Consider the following 24,597-nt stretch of genomic DNA (forward strand, 5'->3'; position numbering starts at 1 on the left):
CCTCTGCATACATTTTTTGGGGTTTGTTTTCATGAAAATCTGAACTTTAAGGAACTTCTAAAAGAAATCTACTTGCTCTTGAATATTTCTGTTATAATAGAAGGTAACTTTAAAGTGTAGGTACACCTTCAATTAATCAAAATGGCTACTTGTCTTAAACCTAATTCGCATGCTTAAAATACTCCACTGATTTAGCGTTGCGCTCTTATAACATTGTCACACTCATGATGGACAGCAGCAGAACCATAGATGTCATATTTTTTTTATTCCACACATTTTTCTTCCTTGTCAAAACCTGCCGCCTACATTATCTGCAGTGTAACTCAACTTGATTCACTCGATGGTACTCATTTTTCATTTTCAAACTTGAAGTCTTCAGGCCCAACTGATGCTGCCTTTTATAATACCTTTTCATATACGCAATAGTACTCCTCAAGACCTCTGAACATACTTTGATGTGTAACAATGGTTGAGTTACCCTTAAATAAAAGTTTTGTTACTGCCCTCCCCTCTGCTCTAAGGATGCTAAACAAATAACCACAGTCAAGTCTTTTTTTCCCCCTGCAGTGTTCCCAACTTATCACAATTCATCATCAAGTTACTTTCAAGTGTCAAATGTGAACTTTAAGGTTTGGAAATATCACTACCAACCTACAATGCAACTGCAATTATAGTTAAATATCATAACCAAGTGTTAATGCTCAAGCAAACAGGAAGGAACATATACATGATTCATTCAATCTCTTAGTGCATCTATTTATGAGACTTCTCTTGAACTTTATGTGTTTGCTGTTACCAGGGCAACAGCTACTCTTCCTGTTTCAGCTGTGTTTAGCATCCTCAGAATTGTTTTTAATTAAAAACAGGATAGATGTAAATACTGTGACAATGTTTAACTTTGTATTGTGTGCATTGCATCTGTGAATGTCTCTGCATTTAAAAAAGAAGTCACCACAGCACAAGATCTGGAAAGCCCATTTGACACTTTCAGACTTCAATCCCTTTTCTGTTGTTCCTACTAACATTTGAGAATGAAGGGGCTGCAGTGGTGGGTATTAATGGAGGATATCTGCAGAAGGAATTCACAATGGAGGATTTCCAGCACGGCTACCACACAGTGTCTACACCACACTCATTTTATGATAAGGGAGATCTACGGCTTGAGATTGGTCCCGGGGCAGGCCAGCAGACACCATAGCCATAAAAATACACAAGCTATAAAAGAATGTGTGTGCGTGTGTGTGTGCATGTGTGTGTAAGAGACAGAGAAAACTCATTTGCATTGTATGTGTGAGCATGAGCGCATGTGTATGTACATAAAAGAACAAGCTTGAAGAGGCCAAAACAATCAACCAGTATCAGCACTTTATGTTGGCGAGTACTATATCACTGTGACAACAAAGGCAGTAAAGGGTTATATGGTGCTGTAAAACATCGTGTGATTCTGCAGTGAGATGATCGTTAGCACAGCTGCTTAATTGCCTGACCACTCCTCTCCTGATGCGCACACATACGCTGACCCAACGTCCCACACATGCACAGAGACCCACAGACACCAACAAACATACACGGACTGTACACCTTCACTAACTATTCCCTAAAGAAGCCATAAAGGTGTATGATGGATGAAGGGAGAGGCTATTCAGTATCATCAGTCAAGGAGACAAGGCTGCATTCAGATGCTGCTTGTTGTTTCAAGACAAATTCATCACACTGCAATTAGTTTGCAAAGCACCAGCCCCACAGTCTCTTTATTACTTTTCTGATGTAACCCCGACATATACTGCCCCTGTGGTGTTTGTCAATACTGTAGCCTCTGTCCCATTAAAAAAACATCAGGCTGTTTTGCAGAAATCTCGTCACTTGAAAGATTTGAAACCAAGATTTCTTGTGTCCTTCCCACAAAGCATTCATTGACTTTTTTCTTTTTAGGCTGCACTAATTAGTTTTATTCTATTAACAACTGAACAAATGACTGCAGATGTAAAAATGGTGACTTAAACCACAAATAATTCCCCTCAGCTCTGGACTATTTTAACATCTTTCAGCTCATTGTTTTGGTTTTTACAAACTACATCTTCATCAGTTATGTGCTGGAAAGGACAGCTACCAAACCCACCCTCCCTCAAGAGGCCAATAAAATCCACTAATGTCTGTTTAAGTATGGTAATTTCTGAGTTTCAAAACTTGTGATTGAGCCAGAAAAAAGTCCAGTTCATTGTAAGAGTTTAAGTACAAAAGCTTATGGTTGGGACAATACCAATGAACTGTATCAAGCTAACATTTCTGCATGTTTTCCTTTGGCAGCCTGACTAGCCAATTTTCCTGCAATTTTCCTCTTCCTAACCCCCACTTTTTATCTGAAAAGGTAGACATAGCAGAAGTAATTGGTTGTTGGACAAGGCCATGGTCGCTCAACTGGCTTCTTGCCTGCCCACACTGTCAATTGAGTTTGAAGGGGCCAAACTGGACTTGCACCCTCAGGAATTCAACCTGTGTGTCTGTGATTGTGGGTGAGTACCTCTTCCCCTGCACCATTTGGGTACTTCAATCAGTGTGCTGAATTCACACACAATTTTTTACCTAATGCTAGCACAACCTACTGTACTTCGTACCTTTCGATTAAAATAATGCATCTGCTCTAACAAGAGTTCCTTTTGTTATGGTTCATGTGAGGAAAAAGTATTTTGCAGCACAAAAATGGATTCTTCATCTACCGTAGAGCTGCAACAATGATTGATTCATTATTTTGAGTCGTTGTTGATGAAAAAAAGTCAAAATTCAACCAAATCCTAAGACGACACAGACAAGCACATAGACAAACAAAGGGAAAGCACTTCCATATGCCTCATTGTGTGTGTGTGTGAGGTCTGATAAAACCAATGTATTTGCAAACAGGAGAACGAGTGTCAGGCTCATAAATGGCATCTGTCCGATAACTTTCTACACTATGCATGGTTTTCTCATAGAGAGAGAAAGGGGTATCTGTAGTGTAAACAGCGCCAGTATCCTGTGACCTATAAATCACAGTCTTGTGTTAACAGTAGCGGGTGAGTGAAGAGTGTGTGTAAAGGATCATTAATTTAACTAAAATCACACTACCACCCTGTCGTTCATCCATGAAATTCCTCTCCTCCCACATCCATGTGTTCCCTGTACATTGTTTTCTGAGGTGTGTCATGCTAAATTTTGGCATATATTGTGTTTGCTTCTGAACTAAATGGTAACTTATTTGAAATTATTATAAATGTAGAGAAACTATGTAAAATGAGCCTGTGACAAAGAACTAATATGCTGTTCAAACTGAAACTTATTTCCCTTTTTCCACAAGAAGGGAATAAATATCACTTATGTACTGTTGATGGATAAATGGTTGCTCGCCTCATGTAGTTCCCAAAATAAACCTACTTAAATTCCATATTTAAAACTAATCAGTCTGCTTTCTTTGAAATAAAATAGCTATGAGCAATACTGCTGTTTTTCATGTCTTATAACAAGTAAGACTTTAAAATGGCTATATTTTATAGTAACAATGTGGCAAATGACAACTAGTAATCTTTACATGGTGGAAGACATACTTAGATCCTTTGTTTAATCAAAAGTAGAAATATTCAATGTAAAAACTAAACGTTGTGGTAAGGTTGTTCCAGTCCCTCCTGGAGACACATGCACAGTGCCAAAGTCATGGAAACTCTCAATAATCAGGCTTGTGCCAAAAAAAGCCAGGTGCAAGTATGCTAAATGATTTTTGGCCTTGATCCTGTGTAAAACTTTGGAGAGAGTTCTTTCCAGTCACTTAACCATCACTGTGACCAGCGTGATAGATCCACTCCAGTTCCCCTATAAGAACGACAGAGGCTCAGAAGATGCTGAGCTGACAGTTCTTAATATAGTTACGAAACATCTTATGCATCCTAAAGGATATGCCAGGGTCCTATTAATGGATTTAACCACAGCTTTTACATCGATGAAGACACACATTCTCTTGAAAAGGCTCATTGATCTTAACATTAATAGTAGGTTAGTTCTCTGGATCAGAGATTTTCTTTTCTACCACCCACAGAGGGTCTGTGTCGGTGAGAGCATGTCAGATGTGCTCACTGTGAGCGCAGGCTGCCCACAAGGTTGTCTTCTTTCCCCTGTGCTATTTTCTTTATACTAATGCATTCATGATCAATGGGAAACATTTTAGATTGTTTAAGTATGCTGATGACATAGCCTTAGTTGACCTACAGAAACCTATCTGGCCCACACTATGGCTCTCCAAACAGGGTGTGACATTAATCAATGTAGCTAAAACAAAATAATTATCTGTTCAATACAGGATTTTAAAATAGAAATGTATGAAACTTTGGAAAATGTTTAATATATTGGTACAGTGTTTTACTTCCAGGGGATCTTCTCTGAAAATACAGAGTTTATTTTCAAGAAATGCTCACAGTGACTTTATTTTTTCAGCAGCAGCCTCAGTATTAGTCAGCAAATTGTAAAATTAGTGTACAAACTCTTGTTGAGAGTGTTAAACTTTTCATCTGCCTGGTATGGTCACTTAAATTGTAAATCTAAGAATTAACTTTAAATAATTGTCTCAATGGCCAGTGGGATAGTTGGAAAACCCCAAAAATCAGTCAACTTTTTTACGGAAAAGGAAATGAAGAAAGAGAGAAGTATCCTAGCAGATACAGACAGTTTGTGCCTTTAAGCTCCAGGAGGCACTATAGTGCCTTTGGCAACTAAATATATATCTTTAAATCGTGAGTGCCATCAGTATTCTTAACTCTCTCTTAACTCGTCCTTCAGTGTGTTCTGTTTAACAGAAATTCTCAACGTTTTGTTTGTTTGTCTCGTTTGTTAAACAACATTCAACCAATGAATAATGTTCATAGGACTTTACCTTTTGTACACATATCAAATTATGAACCCAAACATCAGTGGACAACAATATCACTAACAATAACAATTTAAATATTTCATATAATAGACCTAATGTACCATAATTTCTTCAAATACATTTCTTTTAATATGTTCATGTTAGATTAATTTGGTTCTCAAATTAAAATATCAGATCTCTCAGTGTTACTCCACCCTTCCCAGACTGAGGAATAAGACTCACTATTACCACCCTCCATGGTGCATCATGTAGTACGGCTATTGAGCACAGGGCCATATGCATGGTTTTAGAATCGACATATTTTATATTATCTGTCACTCAACTGTTAACCAACAGGCAGATCTCCTAAAACCTCTGCGATTAGCTTTCAAATATCATGTAGCGGTTGAGTGAAACAATGCAATCCTCCAATTTCTGCTGTCTTTCACTGTCATCATTGTGTGTGTGCACGCATGACCTGCTATTGCACATGTGACATGTGTGCAACAGTGTGTGTAAAGTTTAAGCGTGTGTGTGAGTGTGTGTGTGTGTGTGTGTGTGTGTGTGTGTGTGTGTGAGAAAGTGTGTGTGAGTGAGTGTCGGCCAGTTTATGGCAAGTCAGCACTAATACAGGCACTCAACCATAATGAGTAATGAAGGGGCATCAATAACAGCCATGAGCGACATATCTGACAGGACAGCTTTTAATAATGGCCACCGTCAGCAGAGAGAGAGAGAGACAGTCAGACAGAGAGAAAGAAAGAAAGACTTGCAGAGTTAGAGATGGAGGAAGAGATGGAGTGAGAGGGGCAGGGAAGCAGACTGTTGATACTGAAGGATGGATGAAGATAAAAGAAAAACAAAGTAGGGAATTAGAAATAGAGACAGATTTACTAGAGAAAACAAGGGATGGAGGAATGCAGGGTACATCAGGGTACAGACCACCAGTCTATCAGGTGCAGCAGGTTCAAACTTTCAGAGTAAGAAGTAGCAAGAGTAAGAAGCATCTAAAAACCTTATATATTGTATTGGTGTTGTGATGCACATTAAAAGACATGTGCTTGTTACTTCCCATGAGACATGGAAGAGCCAGTAAAAGTGAAATAAAATGTCTGACACAGCCTCCGCCTTTTACAGTGAGATTCCAGTCCCTCTTTTACATAAAAGAAAAGGCTTCATTCTCATGTCTTAGCTGAGCTTAGCATAACAACTAGAAGCAGAGTCAACAAGCTAACCTGGCTCTGTCTAAACACTTATATATTGTGCTTCCACAAATCACAATGTTTATATTACAGTTATAAAACTAGACCTAATCTCACAAAGGAAGACACCTGAGAATTTCTGATCATAACATGGCATATTTGGATCTTACTCAATTTGCAACTACAACTCGATAAACTTTTTCCAAGATAACTTTGAATTAAGACTTAGTCTTTATTAGCTAAAGTGTATCTAAACCAATCTCTGCACATTTTCTTCTCCACAACGGTCCCATTTTGTGTCTTACATTCTTTCTTCAATTGCATGTTCACACAGATTTCAGACCATATGAAACTTAAACTTACAATTACACTGAGAGTTAGACTATTATTGATGCATGTAACGAAGATTATGGGGCATATGCATAATTATGTTGTTAATATGAAAGGTATGCAAAGTGTTTCAATTTCCTCCATGGTCTGTGGGAAATGACTCAGCTTTATAGAAAGCAAAACCAAAGGCAATTAAGACCTTTCGCAGTTCATCACTGAAATTGAATTGCGTGAAATACAACCCAGTCATTATTAGCTGGCTGCTGGGCCCCTGCCAGACACTGAGACATATATAATTTTTACAAATAATTGAGAAAAGCAGAGAAAATGGATAGTACAATTTTAATTAGTCTGAGCTTTGTATTATGTTATCATGTGTGCCATGATAATAAAGAATACCCTAAGACAAGCAGGGATAGAGTGTCTAATGAATGGTATGTCTATTATTACCGTAATCAAAGTGATATCACACAATTCTGGTTGACAGAGAGACGATTCAGTTGAAAAGTAATATGCAGTCGCAGACGGGTACGACTCTTTCCAGTATCTGGTTTCATGTTTTTAATAAAACACGAAGGTGTCTCTGCAGTAATTTTTCCTGGTTGACAGCAACACAGACTGTCTTTGGACATGAATATGAATTTGATGTGATTGTGCAAGTTTAAAAGATGGACAAAGAGAGAGAAAACAGATACAGACAGGCACCCAGGGAGATAGACAGATAAAAGTTCCATCGTCCATCTTACCTAAAATGTAAATGGTTGTGTTGGGATTGGTTAGCCTTTCACTGCTAACGAGGCACACTGGGGTGATAGATGGAGCTATAATTCTAAGAAGGAATTGAACTACAGGCCTGGGAAACATTAGTTAAGGAGAATGACACTATCCTCATCCATCTGTGCCTCAACGCCCTTCCTTTCGGCTATTCTTTCCGTCCATTCTGCCACCTTGGTTTACCATTAGTCAGACAACCATGTCCTGCTTGGACCATCTGTCAATCTATTGTTTCCTCCTTCTTTTAAACCATCCGACTTTTTTAAAACCCTTCTTTCATCTGACCATGTCTCCCCCTCCTACTTCTTCTTTAGCTTTCGACAGCTTATCACAATTATGCCCCCCTTGTGTTTCATCATTTAGCCTATACATTTCTGATTAAATTGTCCAAAGGCTATATCTGAATATCATGTTTCTTAAACCCGATATAAATTTATAATCCTTAGATTTTTTTGTGAAATTAAATGTCATTTTTTAATACCACACTGCATGAGTTTTTAAGTATTGCAGGGAGTAACAGAGGAAGAAGGACCAGCCAGTTTGGGAGTGAGTTGTCACTGTAGATGCACACCTTCAACTCTTCGGCAGGCTAACAGATTCCTTTTACAGCTGTGTGGAAAACTACTGGTGGCATGTGCAGTGTGAAATTAGATTTCAGTTGCTCATAGCATGAACAGAAAAGGCTGATTATTGACTGATGTCGTCATGAAAACAACGTCGGTCTGCACTGTCAAAAAAAAAAAAGATAAAAGATGTGGCTTTTTTAACTGAAAAAACTAACATTCTAACCTCAGAGAGACAGTTTGATGGTTATTGATATCTAATAATGATATCATTAAAGAGTGAGGGGAACCCTGCATCAGTATTCCTTTCATTGGTTGTTTTCTTGCCTCATCCCACCTTACGCTTTCTTTACCGTCTTCCCACCTCCAGCATTCATCATACATAACCCTGTAACCCGCCACTGTTTCATTCTTACCTTCTCCTTTCTCCCCTACAACATATTATTCCTCGCAACAGCAATCTGCACAGCCAGTAGGATCCCTCCCACTCATACACTTTTTCATCCCACTTTATCTCACCCTTACATCTCTCTCTTTCCTGACTCTCTGCAGTGCCACACCCACACATGCCTCCATGCTAACATTGTTCTTCCCATCTGTTAATTCTCCTCCCTTAAATCCAAACACTCGCCTCTTCACCTGTCCACCTCTACATCCTGCTCTAATGGCCCTATTTGTTCATCCTGTTCTCTACTTGGTTGTTAAATCCTTCTTCCACTCTCCTGCACCTATTTTTAAGAGCTTTTGTCTCACCCCTTCTCTCTGTCCCTAACTCTTTTCTTACACTTTCTGTATATGAGCTCTTTTTGACAGCATGAGGCCATGATATTACAGGCTCAGCCATAACACAACAATCTATTCCTCTCTGCTTATGGTCAATCCATCTTCCCCTCTTTCCCTCCCTCTCTTGCACCCTCCATCCATCTACCACCTCCCTTCTCCCCAGTGTTAGATATGAGCCAGCGGCGATGTAATGATTGGTTTAAACAGGTAGTCTGTATGCATGGAGGCTCACTAAACTATACTGATGGTGTGTGTGTTTGTGTGTAGCTACTCTCAGCTCTCCTCTGTGTGTGTATGTATGATATGAGGCTATGCTCACTCTTTATCACATTATCAAGTACCACTATGATGAGTGAGTGCAGCCAGGAATTCATAGCCAAGATTGTGTATGTGTGTGTATGTGTGTGTGTGTTCAGTGGTGTTATTACCTCCTCGGGTACTCTGTCAGGGTTAAATCAGAGTTCATGGCTATTGGGGACACAGTGTGTGTCTGTACATTGAGTTGTACTTGCATTTGACACATATAAATAAAAAAATAAATAAAAACTTTTAAGACACCACACAATAATATTGTTACTTCCTTAATCTTAAGTGTATCCTGTCACCCATGTGATTTTTCACTTATATGTGTGTGCTTGTATACACGTTAGCAGAGCACGTACAAAGAAAATTGCGGTATGTCCATCAAACAATTTCTCTGTGTCAGTAGTGGTATTAAAAACTGCACTATAGCTTTAACTGAAGAGAGAAGATACGGGGGTGATATTTTAAATAGACCACTAATAGTATCCATTACTATAGTTTATAGCAACATCTGTTCAACTAGCCCGTTCTGTGACCTCAGCAATCATATATAACGTAACATATGTTACTCATGAATCTTCATAGGTCTGATTCATCCTCTATGCAAACCTTAGAAGAAATATCAAAACAGTATTTCTTAGTCTGTTATCCAGCAGCGACGTGTATCTTCTAGGTAAGATTTTGATCTTGCAGATGTCTTCTGCCTTGGATGAAACATTCAAATCCAATATTTCCACTGATTGCTGACTGACCAGGTCTGCACAGTGGACTTAACATATGTTCTAGTAAGGAAAAAGAGCAGCGTTGAGCAGCCCCTTTATAGGTTCTGTGTGGGGAATGCTGTGTGCTTGAATCATGGGAGTAATGTTTCCTTAGTGTGGTTCTGTTTTACCATCTTAAATGCAACAAGTACTGCACAATTTCTGTGCCAGTCTAACAAGACTAGTGGTAAAGATGTGTGTGTGTTTGAGTATGACAGAGAAAGAGGGAAGAGAAAGATTTGGCAAAAGACAGAGGGAAAAGTGCTTTCTAAAAGGGCACATGCTTAAATGAAACCAAAAGGGCACACCATCCCTGACTGTTCTTGTGAGATTTGCATTAGACTTAGTTGAATAAATAACATCTGAATGTTGTGTTTCCTCCAGAGTTGAACAAGGGAATTACATCTCAAAAAATAGAGAAGAGTGCAAAATGAACAAAATGTAGTGCCTTTGTCACAGCAATAATGTTTTCTCTCTTCTGAAATAATTGAACAATCATAATTAATCATTGAAAGTGATCAGCAAGCAACCTGCCTGGTCTCTGTATCTGGTCTGACCCTGAAAGTCTGACACCGATGGCTCTGCAGCTTTATGACTCAGACATAACGTACCAGTCAAAAGTTTGGACACACCTTCCCATTCACTTAAATGAGAAAATGTGTCTAAACTTATGACTGGTACTGTAGCAGGTTGAGAAATGATGACACCCCAACAGATATGGGAATATGCTGCTTATGTAGGCTATAGGGCACTCTCTCCTGAGAGGAAAACAACTGGTTGTCTCCTATGTGTGCACATCCATGCCTAATTACTCCAGAGTATTATCCATCTTCTACTGTGGATGCGTGTGTGCATACTTGTGTGAACAGGTTTATGACTTAACACTAAGGAGCACCACACTTATTATAAGAAAGACAAAGGACAGAATAGAGTCGGAAAGAGACAAAAAAAAAAAAAACTAAACTGATTGTCAGCCCACTTTTACACCAGAAAACAGTAAATGGTTTAAAGGCTTTTAGTTCACAGTTGTATGCTCATTTGTGTGAACGGCCACCTACACACGCCTACACACACATTCAAAAGAGTTAGACTTAGGAAATAGCTTTCATATTTATAAACAAACTTCTTGATTTTGATATAATCATTTGTCCCCACTCCTACGATGTGTGCTATAGTATCTTAAGACATTTAAACCTAAAAAGGAAGGTAAACCCTATAATGTAAATGTATAATGTTATACATTATATGAATGCTCTAAACCAGTCTAACTTTAACAGCTGGCATACAGGATACAGACAAAGTAGATCCAGACTTCACAGTTTCTCCTGTACCTCTGTTGTGCAAAAGCTGTGTAGAGTTTAACACATGATGAAACAGACTATGCCGAACATGCTGCCTCACACTATGGTTGTCTATGGTCAGCTTTTTCTATGCTATTCAACAGTGCCACCTAGAGGTAGATAAAAAGTGTAGGATTATCAAACCTGTGGTGGAAGTAGCTGAGAATCTCTCTCTTATTTCTGTTTAACCAATCCAAATACTGCAGCACGTTTTCTGGCTTCAAGGGACACAAGGACAAAGATTGGACTTTGCACCACTGTCCCTCTGCAAGTGTTAAAGGCAGGAGTTTCTGGAGGATATGGAAGGGGACAAAGGGGATCATGAAGTGTGTGTGTTTGTGTGTCTGTGTCAGCCTTCCACAGTGGTCAAGGACCTGTGCAACTACTGATTACCATCATCATTCATGATCAGCTGTCAGGTCATGACCCATATGCATACACCAGGGAAAACATGGATATAAACATGCACACCTGACCTTCAGAAACACACCTACACATCTACACACACAAACACACACAAATACACATGCACAGGGAGTACACACAATAATGTTAACATTAGTCTAAGTCTATTATTTCCATTTTCCTTACAGTAAAACAGAGTAATTTAAACTCCAAGAAGTGAGTTGTTTTTAGATAGATAGATACATAACTTATTGTTATTACTGTAATCTTCAGAGGAGAAACTAGTTTGAATTATGAATATAAATCTGTTATTTTGTGTTTGAATTCAGAACTAATCTTAAATAAACACCATTTCTGCTTCCAAGTCAGTGTCCAAGTCAGAGAAATACTATTTTCCATGTTAAAATCAAAACTTGTCCTAAAAGACCAACGTTTGGAAACTAATCATACCACACACACAGTTATGCACAATAATCTAACATGAAGTCTAAGGTTATTCTTTCCATTTTCTCTTGAAATAGTAATTCAAACACTATCCAGTAACTGAGTCATTCCTAGATGGACAGACAGATGGACGTAAGGACAGACGGATATATCAGTTCTAGTCCACAAAGTTTAAAACTAAATGTACAACACAGCAATCCATTGGCAACACAGACACACAGACAAAATTATGCACACATTTGAGCATCTATACAGTATCCATCGACACAAACAGCACATTCAAGCATGTACAAATCAGACCTGCACACAAAAACAGGATAGTGTCCGAACAGAGATTTCCATCAAGGCATTCTGTGTGTTCCCCTGGTGTATTAGTGTGATATTGGCTATCTCCAGTTTTGATGGCAAGTCATTTTACAGGCGGACAGAGACACAGATGGCCTGGTCACCTCTCAGTGATAGTTTGTGACTGGCATGATTGCTGTGTGGTCTCTGTTAGTTTGTCTGCCTCTTTCTATTCCAGTGTGATGCTCATTCACTCTTTATCAGTTCCCTTTCCTCTGTGTCTTGGTTTTAACTCCCTCTCTCTGTTGCTCTATCACTTGGTGCATGAGCAGGAAAAGAGGATATGAGTTATTTTCATAGTTATCTTATGTGAATAGTGTAGGGTCAACCGTTAGAGCCAGGGTGCCAAGCAGGAAGTAGACGGAATACATCTTACCTTGTTTTCAAGGCTCAAGGAGATGAAATTGTTCATAGGTGAAAAAGAGCTGTCAGTCACGAAGGTTATAATAACAACTTTAGGAAGTGAGGTGGCTATTTGAAAGAGAACGAGACAGAGGAAACTTTTCATATTCCATGATGAAACATCTTAAGAGAGAGACAAATATAAAGCTAATGAGAGAGAGACGAAGGGTTTTGTCTCATTGGGAATTACCTCCCTGCACTTGTAAAACAGAGGAAGTTGGCTTCAGTTGGAAAGTTCATCCTGGTTAAGTAAATAAAATAAATCACCCTAGTGCTCACATGGTCACTGGTGAGAACTGGGACAAGAGAAACAGCACATTTTTCATGTTTTTACAGGAGCACCACACCTATCACATGTCAGCACATCAGCATATCCTCTTCCACTGAACAGAAGGAGTGATTCACTCTGCTCAGAGGAGCTGCTGGCCATTTGAGAATATCATCATCTTAATTATTACGTGATCTACCACTGATGAAACTCCTGTAGGCTTTTTAGCCACCTGAGGTAATGTTGTGGGAGGAATACTGACGAATACTGTATGCATACTAATGCACAGGCATATTTACACTTAAATAGACAGAGATACAGATGGAAAGGTGAAGCTAATAGCATGAAATATTCATGACTAAATGAGCAACAAACAAATAATGTTAGGAGAAAAAAAAAAACATAATTACCATTTAATATGAGTTTAACACTGAAAAATTGGCTCATTGTGTGTGGTTCCATCAGCTGGATGCAACCAGCTAGCACCAGCTAGTAAGTGAATTTTTGGTTATTTTCCCAAACCTGCCAAAAAAGTGATTTATTTTAACAATGGATAAAATTATTATATGTAATGTGAAAATGAGTTATTTGTAGCAACAAATAGCAGCAATTTCTCTAAGCAAAAAGATCTAAAAACCCACCGTACGCTACTTGCCTAGCAACAAACAACAGACAGACAAAATGAGCGACTAGCTAGTGAGCATTAAGCAGCTAAAGTACCAGTTTCTTACAGGAGGCAGTAAAGACAAAACCAGAGAAGGAGAGTGAGAGGTTGAGTTATCCATCTTCCACCTGTATGCATGTCTGTATTTGAATGAGCTGCTATGATGCAATATTTACGAAGGTTTAATGTTATTTCATCATGAAACCTGTGCACAATTTAGCTATAGTAGCTAACGTTAGGCCAAGTAAGCTAACGATCGCTTCAGTCCGGGGTAGTGGGGTGTGAATCCAGAGAGTGAAAGACAACACTTCTCACTCCATTTTTTGAAACAGAAAAGATGGTGTGACCATAACATGCAACTCTGAGCTTCAAACCAGTGCAAAGCAATAGGTGATGTCACACTGCGCTACACCCACCTTTATGTAAAGCCTATGGTCATGCAAAGAAGTCAACTCAATGACAATCATCTACATGAGCTCATAGACAGTCTATATGAAAAAAAGGAAGGAGGGAAGGAAGGAAGCAAGGAAGGAAGGGAGGGTGAGTAGTCTACTGTACTGTCTGCTGACAGCTTTGACAGAATGAAATATGGTTGCTCCACTTCCCACCACCTTAACTTTGTGTCAGTTTAGTTTTTTCCAGTCACCTTTGTCTGTCTTTTGAGTTTTTTCCCTTTGTCTTTGACTTCAGACATTTCCTTCTTTGCATATCATATCATACCACACACACCCACACATGCAAACACACACACCCACATCTATCTATTATCATGGGCTATCAGTATGAAGATCATGTGTCATCCTGAGCCAGCTTTGTTATTGATGACCAGTTGTAATGATCAGTAGATGCAGATGATGGCGCCACCCTCATTGATTCACAGTGACAGTTTTAAAAAATGGCATAATTCTCATTGATCGTCAGTGACAGTGTGTAAAAAATGGTGTCATCTACATTGATTAGCGATAAAAATATGTGGCAAAGATGTGTCATGGGTGCGCAGCAGAGGAGCCCTCTCACACACACTTCTATTCATCATTTGAATGTGTGTGGCACACGTGTGAATGCACATGTTTTAGAGGAGCTGAAGAGCCCCATGAAACCCTCACCAGCTTAACAAATATCAAGTATCCGTGGTGAAACGTACTGAAATAGTGTGGATATCATCTTGGCGACACTCTGAGTTGAAAAGAGAGCAGTAATATGGGTGTTTTCCCATTGGTGCCCCTGTGAAACAGAGTGAAGCAGACAAATGAGAACCAAATCGGGGCAAGCTCCACAACATTCACAGAAACAAAAACAGGATTTTTCCACTTTTAACCTCAAATGTCTGGAAATGAAACCCTTGGCTGCCACCTGGGGGGATTCACAGAGTGTGTCAGAGTTTGGGTGTATTTTCACACTATAAATAAAATAAATACAAGCCTGAATAAACATATTACTATCATTGCCTCATTTCCTTTGGTTGCATGGCCGTAATTAACATTTCAACAAGATTCAACAGGAAATGTCCAATCATCAAAATTCGTCTGGATTCTGTGGAACTTTGTCCTCTCCCTCACTTTTTTATTTAGTAACTTTTCCATTGAAATCACAGTCTAACAAAGAGGCAGAGCGGTCTCTATCATGCATGTCCCCTGGTGACTGGTTTCATATTGATTGAAGACTACAATCCGTGGAACTGTTGCTTCAAGGTACCAACAACATCACTGCACCAGGATGATTTAATGAGTGTCTACTGGGACAAAATGGGAATAAAAATTGGCTACGAAAAAGTCTCAGCTCTATCCACAGTCAAACCATTTTCTCAATAAAGGCTTGGCTGAATTTTAAAAAGACTCAGAAAAATCCCCTTTCTGCATCGTCCTCAATGAACCACTTTCTCTCACGAGATTGGTGAACTGGGGGAATCAAAATCAGGTGTATACTGTATGCTTACATTCTTTTATTGTTGAACCATGCTTATTTATTCCCTATGTGGAAGACCTGAGTGTAATCATTTCTTTACCTCCACTAAGTCATGTTTTTAATCACACTCTGCTCTATGTTATACATTATTTCTCCCTCTGTACTTATCTCTTTGTTCCTTCCATTCATACTTCATTCACCTCTTCCTTGATGTTAGGCTTGATTATTTTCTCCCCCCCTCTTTTCTCCCTTTCTCTATCTTTGTGATTTATATGTCCACAGTGTGTTTTTTTCCCCCTGCTACCTTGATGAGTGCTCAACCTCACATGTGCGTGTGTGCGTGCGAATACACACACACACACACACACACACACACAAATAGATGGATGAGCTGGTGACAACTAAACCAGCCAGACTTCACTGTGAATTATAATCACCTTCAATCTGTGTCTCTGAATCCCTGCCCAGTTCTTATGTTCTTGTGTGTGTGTGTGTGTCATACGGATATGTGTGTGTGAGTGTCTTCTATGGCTGTAAGTGATGGAACAGTGAATAGTTTGTTCCCAGAAGGGTTGTATATGACTGTGTGTGTGTGTGTGTGTGTGTCAGTTTTCCTGCTTATTATTCTCTTGCTCCCCTGGTGTTTGACCAGTCTCTGTTCTGTTGAGATTTTTTTGTGAGCTGGAATATAATTTTATTTCCATTGCTGTTCAAATGCAGCATACACACACACACATACACACACATACACACACACACACACCTTTAGGGAACAGCCATCAGGGTGAGTGGTCCATCACTCACACTCACATAAGGTATTCAACTGCACTGTGTCAATGTCACATTGTCAATGACGTGGTGTGTGTGTGAATAACTGGTGGTCTAGGAGTCACTGAGGTAGCAGGGGAGAATATGCTCTGGAAATATAAATCTCAGAGAGGGAGAGCGAGGACGTTTGAGGGAAAATCTGTATATCTAAAGTTCTTGACAGAAACTTACTCCTCCACAACAAACAAATGTGCTTGCAAGCAAAATGGACTGTTTGCAAGGGACTTTTTTCCAAGTAGTTCAAAGTCTTTCAAATTTCAGAAGAAAGATCGACATTGTAGAAAATAGTCAGTGATGTGAGAATTTAAGGAAGAACCTTGAATCAGGGAACCTTTGCAAATTGAGCATTCAGAGCGGGCTGAAGCCCTGGCTACAAATGTTCACCTTAAGTTTTGAAACTTTAACCATGTTTAAGACAGAAACCTGACATAATAACAGTATATAAGTGACTGAAAATCAAAAAAAAAGATGTTAGCTCCCTGTTAAGGACAAAAAAAACAAAAAACAATACACCGTCTAATTCTACTTAAAATTGAATTTCAGACCAGACATTAAATAAAGGCTGCCTCCAAAACCTAATCTATTCTTGGATGAACTGGGTGATTAACAGTGTGAAATTCTAAGTGGATGAAACAAAAAGAAAAACTAATGCAGTGTTCAGTAAGGCAGATAGATACAGAACAGGTTTGGTGGTACAATCTACAAATAAAAAGGTCAACCTGTTATAGTTGTTGGACAATACACATGTGACTTGTTTATATCAGTGTTTATTACACTGTAACAGCATTTTTTTTATGTAGGTGCATTTGTCTAAAAACCCTGCTTCATCACTACCTGTTCTGATTTATTACTAAACACTACACTGACAAAAATTGAGACAGAGATGTGTTTGATGCCCAGTAATTAAATTTGATTGAAATCTTGTTGAAAATCATGGGGCATATGGATAATGATGGATAATATGTGTATGAAGAACTTTCACTGTGGAATCACTGTGGTATGTTGATGGTAGGGGTTTTTTTGGGGGGAATTTGGGAGCGCATGGTAGTCATGGACAAAGGTAGTCAAAACAGCCAAACACAGGAATGCAAGTGCACACACCCAAGTCAGCATCGATGCCAATGATCAGTTCAGATGGAAACAAAACATATACATTTTTCAGCCGTTATAAAAGCTGTTAAAACAAAAGAGAATCAGATGTGATGACAAAAATAAGTTATTCATAGCAGAGGAGGTAACAAGTCTCGCCAGCCAAAGTCTCTTAACAGTTTTCTGTAATCTGTATGCCAGGTATTATAGCATATGGCTGACAGATATTATCATTGTTCCACCCCAAATTTAAATGCATATTTCAAATTATACATATGCATTGTAGAGATAAATACAAGCTCACATGGACGTGAAAGACTGTGGTGTTTAAAATATGATGATACTGCCACCTGCTGTGGATAACAGGAACAAAATTGCAATAATCCCATTCTGTATATTTACCTTTCTTTTTTAAATAAAATATAAAAATAAATGAGAATGGTAACAATGTTAACAAAGTTGTTTAAACATGAAGACATTTAGGGTGTCAGACATTTGTGATCAGGTTTATTTCATTATATAATACAATAATAATAATAATAATAATGATGATTTAAAAAAAATAACACTGTTGATCATAAAATGTGGGCAGGCATATTTTTGACAGAAACACTACAATACAGTACAGACGGCATAGGTAATGCAATAATGAATAATTCAGCTGTAAGCACAACTATCATCTCTAAACTTTTTGAATATAGATCATCCTCCTAAATGTCAACTTGTGCAATCCTTTGCAATTATACAGCAAAAATGTTTTTTGCCCAAAGACAGACATGCTGGCCATTATTAGAGAGGTTAGCCACCACAAGAATACATATTATCTATAATTGGTCTATCTACTAATTGGTGGCAGCCTTGTATGATTGAGATTATCACTGTCTTACACCAAGACTCCTGTAGTGAGAAACACAACCATCATACTACTCCATATCTTCAAAGCAACACCAGACACTGTGATGACAGCAGCATTAGGGAGGGTACCGTTGTTAAAGGCTTTGTTGTGAACATATGTGATGATGGAGAGAGCTCCTGCGTAGGCCTCCTCGCACGCTGGCTGAATCTGCTCTTCTGGCAGCAAATGGCTGAACTCGCCTGGAGATTCATTTAATGACACCAAAATATTGTAAAAGCCAGAATATTATGTTTGACTGATGACTACAGTCCATGTTACCTGGGTTGCAACTCACCCTTGTCTCGCAGCTCAAAGGTGTACGAGAATGGAATGCCACTGAGACGAGCCCAGTCTCGACTTGAACCTGAATTTGCATCTGAGGGTGAAAAAGAGACAAAGAACCAAGAAAGAGAAGGTGGGATAAAAGCAAAACAGCATTTCATCAGTTAAGTTGGTCCTATTTTCCTTTTTCTCACATTCCTTAGATATCAAAGTAGTCATCTTCCTTTGGGTTTGAATAATCCAATCAGTAGGTCTTTTTGTTGCTTGTTCTTTTTGGATGGACTGTCAGCCCTAATAATGTAGATGTCTGTCCCTAACTCACTTAGTCAAAGGCTGATCAGTGTAACAGTGTAACTTCTTGGCCGATATAGTAGGCCTTGACCTAGTCTTATTGTACAAACACTAAACTGTATGCTATTTGTATATCAATTTAGGTGTAGCTGTATCTTGGGTTCCCATTACCCACAGTGGGGTATGGTGTATATGATAGTCTCAAATTAATAAAGCTGTGAAATTAGAATCAAATTACTCCCAGCTAAACTGTATGTTGTCCAGCGGGATCGAAAAGAAGTACAAGATGTTGATGTTTCAAATTATTTTACTCAATCATAAGAGCATTAACACATCTAATCATTTCTATTTAGGGTGTTCAGGATACTAACATCAAAGTGACTTATTAATGACTGAACTGGAGAGAGCAGGTCAGGTCAGCATGTGTGCATGAGTCTTACAGAGGATCTGTGGAGATGTTCCTACAGTGTAGGTCATTCCATGGACCTTCTTCATTTCTTCTGCTGCTTTCTTACCAACTGAAACCTGCACAGTTCACAAAGACTGAGTTAACATATTTTCTATTAAATGAAAAATAGGGAGAGGACAAGACATAGCATTGCTTGGACAACTAATTTGATAATGTCGACATCTCTCAACCAACATCCTTCTTCTTTCTCTTAAATGTCCTCAAAACTTGCTTGAAAACCGCTGTAGATCATAAAGGCTGTCCAAAAGTCCACTCCTCAACTTATTACAGACTCATAGAGCTATACACACTAACCAGTTCATTGTAGTTGGGTGCATGAATCTCAGGATGGCCATATGGCAGGAGTATAAGTTGCCCAGCAGAGTGGATGGTGAGAAAAAGTACAGTCTGGTCAATCATTTTACCTACATATATACATACAGAGCAAACAAAACAACACAGAATTATTAATATCAAGCTGAGGTAACAATATCTCTTAAATGTACTGGGAGACTAATTTACAAGGTATATGAAAACATAATTTTCATGCCTTTCATTTGTAGTTAGATGGTTAGCTATCTAGATAATTACCCACAAAGTCCATCACAGCTTCAGCCTCAGGCTCTGACCCTGCTGATTTCCCACAGTAGGTGAGTGCACAACTGTCAAATGACACTCCAACCGCTGAGGAGGGGAAAAAAAGAGCATCAGATTAAAATGCAAATGTTGAGGTTAAGCTTGAAAGGAACAACAAAACACATCAACACACTACTCACAGTTAGTGTATTAGAGTAGAAGGTTTAGTTTAAGTTTAGGTTGACTAGAATAAATTAGTGAGAGATTGAATGGAGTATCAATAAACTGACAGAAGAGTATGTGTAACAAGTGATGTGACTGGGGAGTCTCTTAAATGTTCAATAGTTGTCAAGGTTTTGTACCAGAGTACAGGTCAGAAAATGAGTTACAGCAGTAATCAATGAAGCACTGGTATTGATCAACATATGGTAATTAGGTGCTTTGGGCCCTTTTTTATTTATTAAGTATAGCAGCCTGGTATGACAATATCCATCTTGTTATTGTTACTAGACAAATTAGACTTCTTGTTAAATATTGGTCTTTGTCTTTTAAGCTGCAAAATGTGTGATACTAAATTTGAATATAATACCATGTCACATACTTTTAATTGGCATATGTATATTAGTAATGGTAGTCTGACATAGTGAACATAGATAGATAGATGGTGCCACACAGAAAAATCATATCATCAATCATTATTTGTGTTAGTCATATACTCACTCCCCCAGTTGGCATTAAAGTTTCTGTTGAGATCAACACCGTAACAGCTACTGCCTTCAGGAGGGAGGGAGCGAGACTTCCTCCACAGACGAGTCTACATGGAAATGCACAGATATCAGTTTGATTGAGCATTGTTAATGAACTGTGAAGTCAATCAGTTATAGTTGCAGATTTGACTAAAACATATATCCCTATATCACTAACATAAGTTCATAAGCTCAGTGTATTCAAAGTGTTGCTTCTTGGATCTAAGTGAGTTAAATGTACTGTGTGTAACTGTATTAATGAAATATGTAAGCACTCACACTGTCATTAGCCCAGCTGAATATGTATCCATCCACATTGATCACAGGAGTAACATAAATGTCAAGATTCTGCAGTATCTGTTTCAGCTCTTCATTGGTTTTGTATGACTGCACAATCTGACCAGAAGGAAATTTAAACACTGTTAACACTGATCATGTATGCCTGCTTTTGTGCATATGTACCATCAAAATTATGTTTCAGTGCACAAACCTCTTTGACAAACCACTGACAGAAGGCGGGAGCGATCCACTCCCGAGCGTGGATACCACAGTCCATCCATATCACCTTCTTCTCTCTGCCTTCTGGGTTTTTTAGTCCCAGCTAGAGATAGACAACAGAGTCATGAGTATGAAAAACATACCCTGGTTTAATGATCTATTTTATTATATTGTCTGAACTCTTTCCACCTACATTTAAAACAAAACTGAATGTTCTTGTTCAGTCTTAAGCTATTCATGGGCCATGGAACATGTCCGGGATTTTTGATATTTATGTTTCAGGGATCAAAGTGGCCTGTTTTCCGTGGGTTAAATTTGTAGTAGTGCTCTTATGACATAGTGACAGGTATTTATTTTAAAATGACACATCTTGCTAATTTCCTCAGTGTTGCTCATAGTAAGTATCAAGTCAAGTAATAGAATAACATTTTTCATTTTCTTGGCACAGCTGCTAAGACAAACATATAACAACACAACATTAACACCATAAACCACCCAAAGAAAACAGAGAAAATAGGCGTCTCTTTTCAAGGGTCGTGATCCAAAATGTGGCAGCCTGTGTGGCCTTCAATTTGTGATTATTAGTGGCTTCTATCACCTCCAGGAGCCCAGTGCTAGCTGTGCTGTAAAGCACATTCTGAACTCCAGCAAGACCTTTCTGATCTACTGCTTGCCTTCAGCCTCTCATAAATGTCCTAGCAAAATATGAGATTCTGCTCTGGACTTGTATCCCGCTGGTCGAATATGTTCCATAGACTTAAAATATTGACCAAATATCCACATCTCAGCACATCCTTGTGTGCTCCTGAGTATAATTGTATGGCTGAATCATTTATCCCTTATAATAACACAGTCAGCTAAACACTGTAATGATTCATTACTTAATCTAGTCATGTTGCTTTAAAAGTAGTCGGAGTATCTAACATTTGCATAAATGTTATTAACAACAGTTCATATATAGTACAGTTGAACATCATCATACAAAGGGACACTTGGGATAAAACATCACACTTTTTTTTTTCATACTTCTGTATCGCTACAAACCACTAGATGCCACTGTTTCTGTTGCTCCAAAACATTAGGATATAAAGACTTAAAGGACATAACTGTTGTCAAATACCTTCAGCAATGTGATACTTCTTCCTTCAAAGGTGTGTCCATAGACAGCAGAGGAAACCAGTTCGGGGTTCCCTTGCTTCACATCTTCCATCCAGCTGTATATCTGTATTGCAATTTAATTAGCAAGGTTATTTGATTTGATAGTGGCATTTATGGCTTCACCTGGCCAAGGTCCATGTGTAATCTACAAAGATTGAAGTAATAAAAGCAAACACATTTTCCCAAGTGTGAGTGATTGTGTTTGTGCAAGCTCAACTAATACTACTACAGGCTGTACAATTTAGAGACATTTAATTAAATAGACCCTTACCTCATCCATGGGGTGATATCTGGTATAATTATAATTCCACATTGATTCCAAACCATCAACTAAACTGTGAATGTAGAAAAATGAATGCAATTAGAGATACATTATTTATTATCAAAAAATAACCCTTCAATATGTCAACATTTAATACAGTGAATTAATAAAAGCTCGGAGGCCATTATACACTTTCTATGAGAAAATTAAAAAATGTCAGACATTGTATAAAGGACATATTGTGATTAATCTAGCTATGAATACAAATAGCAGCATCATAACCCATAACATACTATTCAGGTCTAACTTCACTATATTTACTATATTTAGATAAAGCAACAATAAAAACACCCTAAATTTTATGACCCAGAATATAAAGAAATGGAAATATTTTTTCAGAATAAATAGTGTCTATATGTATTGAATAAATAAATAAAAATCACATACTATAATATTGTATGATTATATCTGCCAGGAGCAAGCCTGGAGGGGAATATACGTTTGGTTGTGTGTTTGTGTGTGTTTGCGTTTCTGTGTATCTGTCCACAGCTACTGTAATGTTGATGTTGCATAGGCTACTACTGGAGCCATCAACCTAATATTGTTGTGCACATGTATGATTGTATGACCTCCCATGGATGCAAGGCTTCACAGTTTTTAAAAATCATATTTACACCATTCCTTATGATCGTAAAGCTTAGACTTTAGACTTTTTGAGACATGCCCACTTTACTACATGACATGCACACTTTACTACACAGCAGCCAACCACTCTCAATACTCGACAAAACCCTGAGACCTCTAACCCAAACCCCAACCATTCCCCTCATCATACCTAAACCTAACCAAGTGTGTGTCATTTAAAAAGGTGGATGTATCATGGAGATCCTACAGTCTGCAGATAGACCGACTTGGTCTTTTTAGCAATCCCCCACCACATTACAATTGCATTACGACATAGCAGAAGGCATTTTGTGCAATCTGCTAGATTTTGTTTTGGCTCTGCTGTGGCCTTAGAATTAACATCCATAGATAATTTTGGTCTCTTCAGAATTCGCTCATTAATTCCATACCTGATATGTTATGATTTACTAATATTAGGTACAACACACAATGAATAAATCCCTGTTTCTGTTACCTTTGCTGCCATCTTAACTGTACACAAATGGCAGTGATCTACACTCCACTGACTGCACTCTTGTAGTTGTGCAAATAAACCATGTAAAACCTAAAGAATGCTTTTTAGGTTTAGAAGCTTAATTAATCACCCATTTATTACTGATGAGGTATTTATAAATTAAATCTGTGATTCAGATGTTTGGATTGGAGACTAAATTTGAGGGTGATAATATAAAGGGTCAGAATATGAATAGTAAGGGTTAAATTTATTCTAGGCATCTCAAAATGATGTGTATCCTTAGCTCAGAAATGATAATCAACTGCAAATAGGGTTGATTTGGAAAGACATAATATGGGTTGTTGTCGCATTTGTTTAATAAATGTTTTAATTAATTCACAAAATAAAATAAAAATTGCTCGGACACAATTATTATACAATGATAACTGTAATAGTTTAACAGTAAACTTTACACAACTCACCCATGAGAAGTCTCCAAGCCGCTGTTTAGTAACAGGAACAAACCTAGAATCCAAAGTTTCATTTTCTCCATTTGCTTGAGCTCACTTATGTTTTTCTTATGAAGTAGACACTCGTTGCGTTGTACCTGCTCCAGCTGCACTAACACTGCTGTCAGTCTCTTCCTGTGGCAGCAGTAGCTTTTGTTCAAACAGGTAACCTTGGGTCATCGTTTCACCCTGTTGACAAAATTTTTTAATGGCAAACACACAACAGCTATGAGGATTATGGGTGAGATAACTCTAAATCAGTTATGCATTAACCTTTATGAATTGTCAATAAAGTTATGTAACAGCTGATTTCACACATCATTAGGCATATGGCAGCCAACTGCCTGTCTGACTTCAAGTAGGAACACAGACATTTAACATAAAGTCATGCTTCCAATCAGAAATCAGGGAGTACATGATAGTAAAAATACATATTGAAACTATGCATTGTGCAGTGAGCCTGTGTTTTGCAGTGACAGAGCTGGAATGCGTTCTGCACCATCAGGCGTTGCTGGATAAATGTGCCATTCATTCCTGAA

General features: G+C 38.3%; 1 protein-coding gene across 1 annotated transcript; it reads right to left on the reverse strand.

Moving 5' to 3' along the window:
• Positions 1-18,159: 18,159 nt before the first annotated feature.
• Positions 18,160-24,102, reverse strand: LOC128368148 (carboxypeptidase O-like). The gene is made up of 11 exons (XM_053328910.1): positions 24,032-24,102; positions 22,442-22,505; positions 22,133-22,234; positions 21,005-21,115; positions 20,794-20,910; positions 20,489-20,582; positions 19,784-19,876; positions 19,508-19,617; positions 19,185-19,269; positions 18,467-18,547; positions 18,160-18,371 (listed from the first exon to the last, which is right to left on the reverse strand). The coding sequence occupies exons 1-11, from the start codon at positions 24,100-24,102 to the stop codon at positions 18,160-18,162; spliced, it is 1,140 nt and encodes a 379-aa protein (XP_053184885.1).
• Between the last annotated feature and the right edge of the window lie 495 nt (positions 24,103-24,597).

Source organism: Scomber japonicus, chromosome 11 (assembly GCF_027409825.1).
Source record: "Scomber japonicus isolate fScoJap1 chromosome 11, fScoJap1.pri, whole genome shotgun sequence".
In the NCBI taxonomy this organism is placed as follows: Eukaryota; Metazoa; Chordata; class Actinopteri; order Scombriformes; family Scombridae; genus Scomber; species Scomber japonicus.

Excerpts from the sequence above, each read along its gene's own strand:
- LOC128368148 (XM_053328910.1), bottom strand. The coding sequence starts at position 24,102 with ATGGAGAAAATGAAACTTTGGATTCTAGGTTTGTTCCTGTTACTAAAC. Across the intron at positions 20,583-20,793 it reads TCAGCTGGGCTAATGACAGT|ACTCGTCTGTGGAGGAAGTC; the intron begins GTGAGTGCTTAC and ends ATTTCCATGTAG. Across the intron at positions 19,618-19,783 it reads AGCTGTGATGGACTTTGTGG|GTAAAATGATTGACCAGACT; the intron begins GTAATTATCTAG and ends GTATATATGTAG.